General features: G+C 39.2%; 1 protein-coding gene across 10 annotated transcripts in view; it reads left to right on the top strand.

Annotated features, from left to right (window-relative positions):
- ERICH3 (glutamate rich 3) overlaps window positions 1–15,508 on the top strand; it is a 110,347-nt gene that overhangs the window by 52,930 nt on the left and 41,909 nt on the right. For all 10 annotated transcript variants that reach the window (XM_006934846.3, XR_006584407.1, XR_006584406.1 and 7 more), the window contains 2 exons: window positions 4,573–4,753; window positions 12,687–12,873. In XM_006934846.3, the coding sequence (XP_006934908.2) occupies window positions 4,573–4,753; window positions 12,687–12,873 (368 nt within the window). The remainder of the gene's footprint in view (window positions 1–4,572; window positions 4,754–12,686; window positions 12,874–15,508) is intronic.

Raw genomic sequence — 15,508 nt, 5'->3', positions numbered from 1 at the left:
GAAGCTTGTTGAGGGCAGGCATTTGATTTCACTTACACTTAATCAAGTGTTTATTAGTATTGTGTTCATAAAGAGGTATTACCTTATTATCCATACAAAAAATTAAACTCTGAATTGTACTATTTAGCTTATGGAAATATTATAGAAATAAATTATGCCTTTCAGACATAGATCCCTTTTCTTCAACAACAAAGTCTAACAAATGTTAGCTTTGTGAGAGAGATTGCATATTTCCTTTGTTTGACTTACTTTAACTTTTTTTTTTTTTAATTTCCATTCTAGTCAACATATTATCTTGGTATTTTTTATTCTTGGTTTTCCTCACCAGTGGACTCAGATTTGAGAATGAAAAAGGAAAGCATCAGCATGATTTTAATATAGGATAATTCAACATATTTCACATGGCTTGATTTATTTCAGGCACTTTCCTTTAAAGAATGTTTTCGCTTAAAATTAACATCGCAGTTTGGTAACTGCATTACTAAAAAAGACTTTTAAAAAGGTGCAAAAGCCAGTCCAACTGGCAGACCTTGTAAGCTTTCCAGACTTTCTCACCAAAAGCAAAACGCAGCCAGATCTTTTCCACCTCTGAGCAGACTTACTGAATGTGTTCTGTTGAAGGAGATGAGGAAGGGAAGGTTCATGTGTCAACCCCACCTCCTCAAAATCTGGAGCTCTGATACCTCCAGAAGGGTTGAGGCATTGGGGGGCGTGTCAGGAATAAGCCCCAGACATGCGATATAGTGGGAAGAAAAATGGGCAAGAGGAGAGGGAAAAGAGGAAGCATAAAGAAAGCGAAGGAGGGAGGAGGAGAGAACAAGGAAACACCAGCATGAAAGGAAAGAGAGAGAGAGGAACCAAATGGATACCGTGAGAAGAGGTTTCCCTTACAACCCGCTGCTTCTTGAATCCTTAGGATACAAACATCGAACAATGGCACACTCTTAACTCTGGCTCACTTGGGGATTTTCTCTCCCTAAGACCTGAATCAGAGTCACCGTGGGGACTGCCTGCTACTCCTTATCCACGCTTTGAATCCATCTTTGTCACGGCTTAGTTACCAAAGGCGTTGTCTAACAGGCCCCTGTGAATCCGTTTTCATGATGTGGTACCGATCGAGTTCCTATAAATGCAGAAAGCTTCTGACTTAGGGCAGTGTCATCGTACTGGCACTGTAGCTTTTGTCTCAGCAGAGGAAAGAATGTGGAATCCCTAACTGTTGCATGGCTGTGTCCAGTCAGATCAATGTTTATTAGGCCCTTGCTAGGTGTCAGCCCTGGCAAGACGCTGGGGGCATAAAGATCAGTAAGATACTGTCTTTATCTACTGACAGTGAGAGGGATACAGGGGAATGGTTTCACTGCCATGTGACTTACAGACTCATATAGGTCTGGAGATTAAAAGCATTTGGTAGTGTTCGGACCACTACAATTAGTGCAGCTGTTGGGGCCTTTAAAGGTATCGAAAGAAATTGCAAATAGTTGAGAGATAGGAGAAGTTAAGAATATAAGACATTTTTTTGTTATTTGAGAAATGTTGGACCTTATCCCATGGATATTGAGAATCTTTGGAGGACTTCAAGCAAAAGAATCACGTAATCTATTTAGTGACAATAGATCACTGTGATACCACAGAGGAAGGAGGTTTTGAGAGACATCAGGCTAGAAATAGGGAGACCAGCGAATAGAGTAACATCTCAGTTTTCTTGGAACAGTTCAAATTTGTGTTTGTTTTTTTCTAGTATGATTATCAGTAATACCTCTTTCACTGTGTCTCCCAGTTTGGATGATAAATTCTGTGGCCGCTCTACTAACTACAGATTTATCCCAGTGGCCTGGAAAAAGACTCTATGGTGCTTGGAGTTCATCAGGTCTTGGCTAAGTGGATGAAGAGGAGTGACTGCCCAACGCTATCAGCAAGAACAGGCCCTTTGATCCCCTTAGAGTCTCTTAAGTCCACCTCTCACTCAGGCCTGAGCAGAGATACAAGAGGGCCCAGTGAGCATTTAGTATATATATATATATATACTAAATTTATTCATTTTTGAGAGAGAGAGGGACAGGGAAGGGCAGAGAGAGAGGGGGACAGAATCCCAAGCAGGCTCCACACTGTCAGCACAGAGCCTGATGTGGGGCTGTATGTCCGGAACCATGAGATCATGACCTGAGCTGAAATCAAGAGTCAGACGCTTAACCGACTGAGCCACCCAGGTGCCCCTGAAAATTGAGTATATTAATTGAATGCTAAATATTATACATATGTGATGGCTGACTAGTTAACCACTCAACGAGCATGCTGTTTATTTGTCAGCTCAGATTATACTTGCCTGAGATATCTGGAAAGAAATGAGAAGGAAAGTCATAAGCAAGTGGTACAGGAAGTAAGAAAGATAACCCTTAGTTGTGCAAGGGCATGAGGCCCTGCTCTGGTTCCTGAAATGGAACTGAATGTTCATGGAAGGTTTTGATACTTGCTTGAGGACAGCAGAAAGGGCCATGAAACCTTGTTAAAGTTTCATCAGCCTGGGTCCTTATAACCTTGGAAGATGGTAAGTATAGAGGCAATCGAGTCAACTGAAGGAAACAATTATTCATTTCCTCCTGCACGTATTTAATCACGAGCTGTCACTCGGGCCTCCTGTTAAAATCCAAAAAAGGTTACTTGGTGGCAATAATTGGGGAATATTTTTTAAAAGAATGAAGTAACTAGACCCAGGAGAAAAGAGATGTTATCAGGAACACATTTTGGCAGGAAAAAAAAAATGAGTAAGAATAAATGAAAAAGGTGAAGAGCTGTCATTTCCTTTATTTTATTTTTAAACATTTCAACTTCCACTCTCTCATTTTGTACATATGAGGCAGGCCTTTCCTCCACCATAATCTCACTATTACCTTGCATTTATATAGAGCTTATCTCCCAGAAGCTCACAGGGCTACTTCTGAATCTATGCCACGTTAGAAAGTATTGCTTAACAAAAAGGAGATGCTCTTATTTAATCGTCATATCATTAAATGTTCTAGTGGGAGCTTGGAACTGGATTTGCTGTAGGCGGGTGATTGTGCACTGGGCCGCACAAGTGCATGTCACAGCTCCACAGCTACCCGGGCCAGAGCAAACGTGGCATGCTTTTGCAATTTGGAGTCAGGCCTGCCATCACCCCCTTTGCTTTCCACTGTGACTCAGAGAGATGTTTCTAATCTGCAAAGAATTATCCAGGTTGCTGATTTACCTTCATGGCTACTGATGTTCCTGAAATATTTCTGGTGATTACCTCTCTATTTGGGAGCTCTGTCTGCCATAGGCAAAACCATTTGCTTAAATTTTAAATCTTGGGATTCCTTCCCCATTTATACTTTTACACTGTCATTTGCAGAATTTCATTTAATCAGATGTACTTCCTCTGGTTTTTGCTTCAGAGAAATGGAATTGAATGAGGAAAAAAAGAATCCTCTGAAGTGGAAGAGGATGGATTTGGAGATGGAATTATTTTAGGAGTTCCTTCAGAAATTTTTGTTGTAGCTTTGTTATTTAAAAAAAAAATGCATGTTTCCAAGGCATTCGTAATTCAGTGAAATCAAACTTAAATAATTGCTTTGAGTTCAGTGAAAGTTGGTCTCTTCACATTTTCCATTTAGCTGAAAATTGATTTTCAGAAAAGTGAAGTAGATTAAAATTATTGCCTGGCCTCTGTATAATTCTTGAGCTGACAGTATTTTTACATGACTATTTCTCTGTCTCCTCCTCTTCCTTTTTCTGCTTCTCTTTCCTCATATTCCTCTTAGAGATTAAACTCTTTGCTCATTCATTATTGTGAAAATCGAATACAAACTAGGAGGCAAGAAAAAGGACATTTCTTTCCATCTCTGGCATATCAATTTATTGTTTACGTTCTAAATTTGTGAACACCATAGAACAGCCTTTTTTGATTGGGTGTACTGTTTGATATTAAAAATAATACTAATAATGTTGGTTTTTCATTGAACTGAATGTCTCCTGTAAAACTGGAGAGTCCTAGGCATATAGCACATGTCTCTAATCCCCAGAGCAACTGTAGAAGGAATTGGACATGTGCCGGCCCCCTCTCACATAGAAGATCACGGAAGGATATATTGTCAGTGCTCAAGTATAAAGATAAAGCACTCAATTGCAAAGACAGTTGCTAAATCACAAAATCAATTCAAGTTAGAACAAAACTATGCCACCGGTATTTAATTATTTTGATTTGAATTTCGATTCAAGAATCCGCTAAAAGAACCAAGAGCAGTTTCATCTTGGCATCACTGGTATTTTCATTGTATGTAAGGTACATACACAACTAAAATAAAAAGTGACAAACTTTGTCCAGACCCCTGGCATTTACATGAAAAATATAAACCCAAAATGCATGTAATTATTAGAGCGATTTGTTTTGTAATGGGCTTGACTTTTTGTGCACTGCGAAGGTTGACATTTTATAAAGGTTTTGTTGCTAGGTACATAAAACGAGACTTCTCTACTCCTCGTATTACAGTACCATTACCCTCTGATTAGAAGGTAATTAATTAATAAGTCCCCTTCTTTTGTTTACTCTAGGATTCAAGAAAGGTTCACAGAACACCACTGCATAGTAATGCAGCTATTACAATGATCTATTTGGGGAAAAACGTGCACCTATCTCATGATCACCCAGACTTCCGGGATGAAATAAAAGTGTATCAACAACACTGTGGTGGGGAAAACCTTTGTGTTTACAAAGGCAAACTACTTGAAAAAGGTACACATGAAATGTGAATTTTTTTTTAAGTTGCTTGAGGTTGATGCTATAGATAAGCTATCGTTGATATAATATCAAAATGACTTCAATCACTCTATGAAATTATGCATATCCAGGGACTTATAAACCAGCTGCCTAAAAGTAAATCTAGATTTACTGCTCCGTGATTGAAACCGAAACAGCAATTACTCTTGAAGATTGTGGAAGAAAGAATTTGGAGTGATTTAACCCACTAACAGATTAATTTTGGGATAGAGATATATGATCATTAAAATGTTGCACGAATAAACTGTCCCCCAAATTACAAGTTAACTATTTGGCCTGCCATAATGAATTATATCACACATTATTCTAAGGGAAAAATACCAGATTGGCAATTTGTTCTTTAGAAAAATGTTGAGATAAAATCACAAATCCAATAAACTTCAGGGTGAATCACACCTAAATAACTTGGTGCAGAATTTGGCTAGATGGATTTTAGTACATTTCTGCTTTCATTTGATCATAAATCCATGTTTCTTACCATAAGATAATTTTTATATCCAATACAGGGTTTCTCATATTGTACTGAAATGGTTTTCATCAATATTTAGTTCTTTGTAGTAGCAGTTAAAAGGATGAGGATAGGGGCGCCTGGGTGGCGCAGTCAGTTAAGCATCCGACTTCAGCCAGGTCATGATCTCGCGGTCCTCGCGGTCTGTGAGTTCGAACCCCGCGTCAGGCTCTGGGCTGATGGCTCAGAGCCTGGAGCCTGTTTCTGATTCTGTGTCTCCCTCTCTCTCTGCCCCTCCCCCATTCATGCTCTGTCTCTCTCTATCCCAAAAAAAAATAAATAAAAAAAGTTGAAAAAAAAAACTTATTTAAAAGGATGAGGATATAATATAGGATTATATTTATTATTTCCTTGCTTAAGAAACTCTGTTTAGAAAGTTATTGTATTTTTACTAACTGAAAGAAATATTTACACTTGGGCAATCTTGATATAGGTTTAGGGAGTCTTAGGAATTGGGGGCAAGCATGGAATTATTACTTTTGGCTTTTCTGATTTCCCTCATCACTCAAAAATAATGACTATTAATTTTAAAAATTTCAGGTACTTAAAAAGAAACTATACAGATTTAAGGATTACATATATAAAACTTTCCAACGTCAAAAAAAAAAAGAGTAAACACTTGAATGTTAGTTTTAACTTTTACTTTATACAGATTTGTAAAACTTACAAAAAATAATCCTCAGTATATTCTAGAAATGATTTTTCCTCATTTTCTCTACTTTGCTGAAATGTAATTTACTTTGTCATTCTGTCATAGCATTTGAAAGTCCATTCCTTTCACTTTGTAGGTGAGGAAAATGAGACCAGAGATATAGTGGCTTCGTATGGTCCCATGTACAGTTTGGGGCATGGTCAAGAGCAAATACTGGGCCTCTGAATTGGTGCAGGATCCTTGCTCAGTTAGCGATCAGTGCAGAGGGTTTCCTACGTTTTCATAATATGAGTGGCATGAAACCCCTAATGATAGTGGCATAGATAGACTTATTTTTTGAAAGTGTGACTTTCAACTATTAATTTAGAAGAACAGCTGAAATTAGCTATAGTCTACAATTGGAACAAATGCAATGAAACTTTTCCTGGGTCTTGGATCACGCTTTATTTCGGACAATGCCTACATGCCTTTCTGCCCACTGGAAAACATGGTACATACAAATGAAACAAAAACAAGAAGCGGGGAGCTGAATGCTTCTCTGGGAGATGATACATACTCTGTAGGAACGGTGCAAAACCAGTAAGGGAGAGTGGGACTTGGCTAAGTGTTGTTTTGCATACATATCGATCCTGGGACTGACTTTTGTTGTGTCACTCGATGGACTTGAATAATAGGATGGAATGGGAGCTTAAATAATTGAATCCTGTCCACACAATAATTTTGTCTCGGCTTGCCCTTTGATTGCCAGGAAAGTAATTGTTCAAAATTGAAAAGTTGGTTGGCTCAGAGTTGACTTGCGGTTCAGCAATCTTAGCAATTTAGCTGGACTGAAAAGAATCTGCCCGTTTTTACAAATCAAAGCTGTGCATGATTCAGTGAAATGTGAATAGGTTTTTAGAAGAGTTCTGTTTAAAAAAAAAAAAAGGCGTTTAACGTTCTGCTTGGAGCAGTAAACTAATTAAAAATGTGGCATTCGTTAATTTGTCTTGCTTTGGGATGAGAAATAACAATAAAATTAATTATTTAGGAGTGTGGCAAGTGCATCTTTTATTCCCACAGTAATTCATTGATGTCTTACAGTTTGAGTTTAGATATCAAGCCACATATTGATTGTTAGGTACACCTATGAAGTCACGGACTCTTTCTGCTGCTTGTAAAGAGTCTGGTTCTTCACAGGCATTTTTATTTACCATGTTCATCCTTTCAAACAAGGAAAACCTTGGCCTCCTGGGTTCATGTGGAATCAAAGAGCAAAATACCTTTTTTTTATTCTGGGCCCCTTATAATCCCTTGCTTTTCTGCCCCATTTTCCCATATTTTCATAACCTGCTGTACTGATTTGTGCATTCCTCATTACTCCCTCAGAAACCGGTGGCGCTGCCGTGTCCCCACCCCCATGCTGTTAGCTTGTCTCTTCTGGTGCTATTTCCTTTGTCTGAAATAGGACAAAGGATTTTAAATTCAAAATAGGATTTTAAATTCAAATCGTACCCATCTTTTAAGAATCAGATTGAGGCTGTGAGGCTTTCTCAGCTGACTTCTACTATTTTATCCCTCCCTCCATGGCTCTGGCTCTTAGTCTCCACCGAAAACCGAACATTTCATTACACTGTGACTTAGAGTAACTGTGTTTTTATTTTTCTTTTACTTGTTATATATATTGAGTTTTTAGTTTTTACTGAGGTGTAACTTATATTCCATCAATATTCATCTATTGAGTGTACAATTCATTGAGTTTTAAACATTTTTATAGGGTCGTGCAGCTATGATCACAAACCAGTTTCAGAATATCTCTATCACTTCAGAAAGTTCCTTTGTGCCCATTGGCAAAGAATCCTCACTCTTTGTAGCCAGCCTCAGGCAGTCACTGATCTGCTTCCGATCTCTACAAATATGCCTTTTCTGAACATTTCATATAAATGAAGTCACACAATAGGCAGTATTTGTGTCTTGCTTTTTCACTTAGCATAATGTTTCTGAGAGTCGTCTAATTCATACCATTTATCAATAATTGTTCTCTTGTACCACTGAATGTATTCCACTACATGGACATTCGTACTATTTCTAATTCGGTTTTTGTTTGTTTAAGTTTATTTTATGTTTGTTTGTTTATTTATTTATTTTGAGAGAGAGAGCGTGCACGCAGGGGAGGGGCAGAGAGAGAGAGGGAGAGAGAATCCCAAACAAACTCACGCCCTTCAGCCACTTAACCGACTGAGCCACCCAGGTGCCCCTACAAATACAAGTTTTTGTGCAGACATCTGGTCATGTCTCTTGAGTAGATTCCTAGAGGTGGATTTGATGGCCTTTTTTTTCCTGAGTAAGGGTCACACTTTTCTGTTTTTTACATACATGTTCTTTGATTTTTGTTGTTGTTGTTGAAAACAGAATAGTTTTGATCATATAGCAGCTGTGGATTCTAGATTCTGACTTTTCCCACTTGAAGGTTATTGTTCTTGCTGTTTTTGTTGTTCTTTAGTAACTTCTCTGAAACAAATCTGTGAAATCCATGCCCCCTGTCCTTGGTAGACAGCCAGTGTGATGTCTCTGCTCAGATTTTATCTATTTTTATTTTTCAGCTGGTCTCTTAGGGTTATCCCTGTGTTTTCATAGTGTATTGATCATCTAGTGATTTGTCAGAAGTTGTGTTCAAACACTTTGAACCACTACAGCCTCCAACTTCTGCTGGTGGATCTCTTTGTAGATGAATTAGTTTCCTGGGGCTAATGTAACAAATCCTCAAAACTAGTGGCTTAAGACAGCAGAAATTTAACTCTCTCACAGTTCTGGAGGGCAGAAGTCTAAAATCAGGTATTAGCAGGGCCATACTCCATCTAGCAGCTCTAGGGGAGAATCCTCCCTTGACTCTTCCATCTCCTGGCAATTCCATTTCTGTATCTGTCCTCACATGTCATTCTTCTCTGTGTCTCTGTCAGTGTTGGGTCCTCTTCTTCTAAAGACGTCCGTCATTGGATTTGTTTGATAAAACAAATCCAACATAGTTTCATCTTTACCCTTCACTATTTATCCAAAGAAATAAGAAACCATACCCAAATAAGGTTACATTCTGAGGTTCTGGGTGGTCATGGATTTTTATTTTTATTTTTTAAAGATGTTTACTTATTTATTTTGAGAGAAAGAGAGAGAGAGAGAGAGAGAGAGAGAGAGAGAGAGAGAGAGAGAGCATGAGCAGGGGAGGGGCAGAGGGAAAGGAGAAAGAATCCCAAGCCATGACATGGGGCTCATTCCTATGAATCCTGAGATCATGACCTGAGCTGAAACCAAGAGTTGGACGTTCAACCAACTGAGTTGCATACACCCCAGTCATGGATTTTTAGAGGGCAATATTCAACCCACTGTAACGGGTTCAGGAGTACAAAGTTCAGGCAGTTTTCAAGTCTGCTTTAACTTTTATTTTCCACCAGGCTTTCTTGTGTTTTCTTTGTTCACAGATGGAAGCTCTGAGCAGGTCAGGGATGTGTGAATAGGTTGGGTCTACTCCAATCCATGCCACTTCCCGTTAGCTGGGGATGTGTTGAGAGCTTATTGAATGTGTCTATAATTGCCTTATGGCCCGCATCTCCCTGTTAAATTTCTGACTAGTCCACTGGCCTGCTGCTTGCCCTAATTAAAAATACAGTCTCAGCTAGCAGAATCCCTGACCTTCCACGTTAGCTTGCCTCCAAGATTGCTACTTATTACTGGTAATGCTACTGGCCAAGGAGTTTTTGTTTTCTGCTCCCAATGAAGCCAGCCCCCACTGACAGTGAAGCTGCTGGTTATTTCTGGCCTGCCCTACCATATTAGAACGAGGCGATGAAATGGTGGCGGGGTTGGGGAGGGGGGAGCAGCCCCAGGCAAGAATGCCTCAGACTCCCTCTGTTCTTACATAAAATTCAGTCATTTTTGATGAATAACTGCTGCTCAGTTTGTTTTAAGTCTTTGGCCCATTTTTAGAGACAAAATTTTAAGGGGAGAGGATTTGGTGACCTCACTCCAGAAAGCTGGTCTATTATTTTCATCTCTCCTGCTAAATTATAACTTCTTGAGGGAGGAGACCATATTTGATATTTTTTTGGTATTTTAGTTTCTCTTTAGTGCCTAAAACAGTGCGAACCACTGCCAGTCCACAATGAATAACCACGTTTTACAAATAGTCTGGAATGCCTTCTAACATTAGACATTATATAATCCTTAATTAAGACTACTCTGCAGACTGGGTCACTCCCTCCACCCCACTCCTTCACCCCCATCCCCGGCCATCCTCATTTTATAGATGAGAATTCTGAAATGCAGCAAAATTAAATGATTTACCAATGGACACTCAACTTGTAAGGGAAGAACTAGGACATGGACCCGAATCTTCTGACTTCTGGTTTATATTCATTCCATCATTTCACACAGAAACCATTAAGTCAGGGTTGCCAAGCGTCAATAAATTTTAAAATGTAAAATTAGGGGCACCTGGGTGGCTTAGTCAATTAAGTGTACGACTTTGGCTCAAGTCATGATCTCACGGTTCGTGGGTTCGAGCCCCACATTGGACTCTGTGCTGACAGCTCAGAGCCTGGAGCCTGTTTCAGATTCTGTGTCTCCCTCTCTCTGCCCCTCCCCCACTTGCATTCTGTCTCTCTCTCTCTCTCTCTCTCTCTCTTTCAAAAATAAACATTAAAAAAACTAAAATATAAAATTAAAAAATAGATAACAAGGAAAGAAAAGCAGATGGTGTCAATTCTTGTTCAGTAAGTTTGGGAAAAAAAAATGAAAGAAATGGAATAATAGGTGGATGTGGTCTCTAGCCAAATGAGTACAAAATGGAAAGGCAGTCATGTCTAGCAGTTCATCTCCTGTGCCCATTCTCAGCATTTCATTGCCTATACCTTCTTCCCAGACTGGGAACTTAGGTAGTTACAGAGTGTGATGCTGCAGCAGAATAGATCATTGTTACATGAATGTCCCATTCAAATTTCGGTAAAGAAAGCAGCCAAACTAGCTTTCTAGTCAACACGTAGGAGCCCATATGTCATTTAGAAGAGTGGATTTTTATGAACTTTTTTTAAAAAATGGTTTATTTATTTCGAGAGAGAGAAAGAGAGAGAGGAGCAGCGGGGGAGGGGCAGAGAGAGAGCGAGAGAGGATCCCAAATCCCACGCAGGCTCTGCACTGTCAGCACAGAGCCCAATGCTGGGGCCCAGGAAACCAGGAGATCGTGACCTGAGCCAAACTCAAGAGTCAGATGCTTAACCTACTGAGCCACTCAGGCACCCAAAGACAAGTAGATTTTTAAATCTGTTGTATTTTAGTTTCCCTAGACAATAACTTTTCAATTTTCTCCTCCCTAGTGTGTTTAATTTTGCATCACAAATACTAAGGTGTAAATAACGGAATTACTTTTTCAATAATTCTGTTCTTTATACAAGTTGCATCTGATTTAGACTTTTTTTAGGGGCAGAATGTGGTCCAAACATACTATTTCTAGATGACAGTGAAAGAAACAGGTTAAAGTAATAATGAATTAATTATTTATCGGGGGCCTCCTATGCCATTGTCCTGGGATCTGGGGAAACAAAGGTGAGGAAGATGAGTTCCAGCTCTCATGGATTTTACAAGCATGCAGGTCACAGACATCCACTTCAGGGCTCTCAAGGTATGGTCTTTGGACCAGAATCGCAAACATCACCTGGCAACCTGATAGAAATGCAAATTCTTGGGCCCTACTGAATCAGAAACGCTGGCAGGAAGCCCAGCAATCTGCGTTATAATAAGCCTTTCAGGGTATTCTGATGCACACTAGTTTGAGAAGCAGCGGTACAGCCAAATTTTTACTATACATTGAAATACTGCAATAACAAGAAAGGTGTACATGCAGAGAGATTAAATGATCAACCCCATTATTAGTGCAAATGGAAGTGTCCAGGGAGCCTTCTTTTGTAGGAAGTAACATTAGAAGTGTCATGAGAAGAAGGTTTCTGAGTCATTCTGTAGAATAGGGTTTTCTTAGACCTAGAATTTGGGCTCTCTAAGGTGAAACCTTTTCAAAGAGCATTATAAAGACTTGGAATGATTAAAAATTACTAATTACGAGCAGTGGTTCTTAATTTATTGGTGGGACTTTTGGGTGGGTGGGGGAGCAAGTAGGGGAAACCAATCCAGGCAGAATCGAGAACGAATTAGAGATGGAATAACTCCCCCTCCTCCATACGTATTAGGCTGTTTCAAGTCACAGCTAAAAATACAAATTTATTTAAAAGCATTACTGAGCCCACAGTAACCTTTTGTCATATACTTTAACAGTAGCTAACATAGCAAGATGGACTCAAGAGAGAGATTTGGACTCAAATACTAAGTGTCCTACTTACTGTATGATCTTGGATAAATTACTGAGTCCTCCTAAACTTTAATTTCTGCATATAACTAGTGATAATAACATTCTCATTTCATGTGGTTGTTGAGAAATAACACACCTAAGATCATCAGGCAGAATGCCCGGCCATAGTAAGAGCTCACATAATGTTATTATTTTATTACAAATCAGACTTTTATAATGCCTTGGAGTATTTATTGTAAATAAAAGTAATGGAAGGTGTTTTTATGATTAAAAATTGTCCTCAAGTTAAAAAGGTGATCTAGAGCGTACTATTGTACTTATCTAATAGAAAACTGTGATTTTGAACATATTAGTCCAAAGTCGGTTGCTTTCACTGATGTATTTACTTTTTTAATTCCAGAGACCTTTCAGTTTATTTCCAAAAGGCACCATGGTTTCCCCTTCAGTCTCACCTTTTTCCTGAATGGGATGCAAGTGAACAGGTTGAGCTCCTGCTGTGAATATAAGCATCGGAAAGGTTCCAGACTTGGAGGCAAACGAGGCTACTTTGGGTTTGTGTGCGTGGAGAGATCATCTCCTTGCTACAAGTATGGAAACAAATGTCCTCTGGTAGAGGGCAAGTCTTGCTACATTTTTCTTTTCATGCTTCTACTGATGCATTTCTCAGCCCAGTCTGTTAACAAAGATATCAGTGTAGATGAGCCCAAAATGTCTAAGTTAAAGGTTGCTTATTATAACCAGGTGTGTTATATTTGAAATTATAAGATATGAATTAGATTTCCAGATGCATTATATAATGGGGGTAAAAGCTGGTGGTGTTTCAAAGTCTGTCTGTCTGTCTCTCTCTCTCTCCCTTTCTCATACTGCTTTAAATTCTGTTTCTGAAGTGAAGGAGAAAGGGTGTTTTATTCTCAGTCTTCTTAGGAACTGGTTTGGGGAATTCCTGAGCATGTGTCCTGCATGTGTCTTGTACGGTTGGGTATTACAGGTCATACCAGAGGTGTGCTTCATTATGGTGTGGCCCGGTTATCATTCTCATGCCCCTGGTTTTAATCTCAGACATAATGAAATGCCTGGTTTTTATCTCAGGCATGATAAAAGGTCAATTTTGACTGTTGTTTACCAGCTTTCATATTGGACATTCTGCTTGAAATTAGGACACTTACGTGCGGGCTTTCTTTAATTTTTTTCTGAATGTACTCATGGAGAATTAATGTATGCCAAGCTGGAAAATAGGAGTGAACCAACCAAAGTTTCTGCTCTCATAGAGCCCATTCTAATGGGGGAAAGCAAATAGCAAGTAAACCAATTAATAGGTGCCAGATGGCATTAAGAGTGATGAACACAAAGCAGGGAAGTGAGATACGTGGAGTAAAAGGGAACAAGGGGCAGAAGGTGGTACTATTTTATCTAGGATGATCAGGAAAGGCCTCTTTGATGTCTTTTGAACAGAAATCAGAAAAAATAGTTTTCTAAATAGTTTTTCCCTAAATAGTCCCTCTAAAAAGTTTTTGAAGTAGAAGAAAAGAATATACAAAGAGCATGAGACAGGAGCATGCTTGGTGTGCTTAAGCTAGTGTAGCCAGAGCAAAAGTAAGGGATAGGACAATAGCAGAAGGCGAGATTAGAGGGACAGTAGGGCCAAGACATGGAACATCCTAAAGTGATTGCAAGGATTTTGACTTTTTCTAAGCGAGATGCAAAGCTTCTAAGGTAGGTTTTGAGCAATGACCTGTCTTGATTTGAATGTAGCTCCTATGGGAAAAATAAACAAGGGGGTGGGGGCAAGGGAAGAGTGGAAACTAATTTAATCCAGAGGAGAGAGAATGGTACAGTTACAAGTGATTGGGTTCTAGATACATTTTGAAAGCAGAGTCCACAGGATTTATCGATGGATTGGATGCAAGGCGTGAGATAAAAAGCAGAGTTAAAGGTGATTGAAAAGCTTTTGTTCTGAACAACTGCAAAAATGTCCAGTTAACATGTACTAAGATGGAGAAGACTGTGAAAGAAGCAGGTTTGGGAGTGAAATGAAGGGATATTGATTTGGGGCACATTAAATGTAAGACATCTATGAGTATGCAAGCAGAGATGTTAATTAAGTGTTTGAATATGTGAATCTGGGGTCCGGTGAGAGGTCCAGGCTGGAGATATAAATTTGAGAATGGTTTGCATGTAGATGGCATTTAAACTCATAAGATGGGATGGGATTGTTTAAGAATTGAATGCAGATAGAGATGTCTGGTGTCCAGGTCGCTCCAGTTTAAAGATGAAGGAGATAAAGAGGAACTGGAAAAAGGCCTAAGAAGGAAGGCAAGGGATTACAAAGAGAACGCCGAGATCATGGTGTCCTGGAAATGAACAGAGAACAGCATAATCAACTAGGTCAAATGTGTGTATATGTGGAGTAAAATGAAGTCTGAGGATTGAGTATGATTTGGTAATGTGGTGGTTATTGGTGACCTTGACACAAATTATTGTAGTGAAGTAATAGGAATGCAAACTTGATTGGAGTGGGTTTAACAAATAATTGGAGTAGAGGTAAAGCCAGAGAATACAGATTACTCTGTTTAAAGAATTTTGCTATAAAAGATGTCAATTGGGTGGCAGCCAGAAAGAAAGATGTAAGGGCCAAAGGGGCTTTTTAGTTTTTAAGGTGGGAGATATAGTAATATGTTATATGTGATAGATAGAATTGATACACTAGAGAGAGATATCAAAAATCAAAAAAAGAATTTGATCAAGCATGACATGGAGGGAGAAATTGCTGGAGCAAGGGCTTGAGTGGACGAGAGGAGGTGGGATCTAGGGCTCAAATTAAGACATTAGCCTTAGAGGAGGAGAATCATTCTTCTAGAGTAACTGTAGGAGAGATGGCATATAGGGTAGAGGGAGAGATAAGTTGATGCATGTGGTGGGACCAACTGGAAGTTCTCTGCTGATTGTTTCTATTTTTTTTCAGCCAAATAATAATTTATCAGCTTAGGTTAAGGCTTAAGGGAGAGGGAATTGGAGGTTTTCGGTGAGAGAAAAGGTGTGGAGGAGTCATCCAGCAAGTGGCAGAGTGAATGGTCTACAGCAATATAGTAGGAGTGCCCAGGAGTACTTGGGACCCACCTGAGGCTGCTTTCCTGTTCTAGCACAAACACGCTTTCTCCATATTTGTTGGGCAAGTCACGTAGCAAATTTCTAACTCCTAAGAAAGCTAATGAGCTTACATAC

The sequence above is a fragment of the Felis catus genome, chromosome C1 (assembly GCF_018350175.1).
Source record: "Felis catus isolate Fca126 chromosome C1, F.catus_Fca126_mat1.0, whole genome shotgun sequence".
Classification (NCBI taxonomy): domain Eukaryota; kingdom Metazoa; phylum Chordata; class Mammalia; order Carnivora; family Felidae; genus Felis; species Felis catus.
Note: the sequence above shows the minus strand (reverse complement) of the source record. Positions and strands in the feature narration are given on the sequence as shown.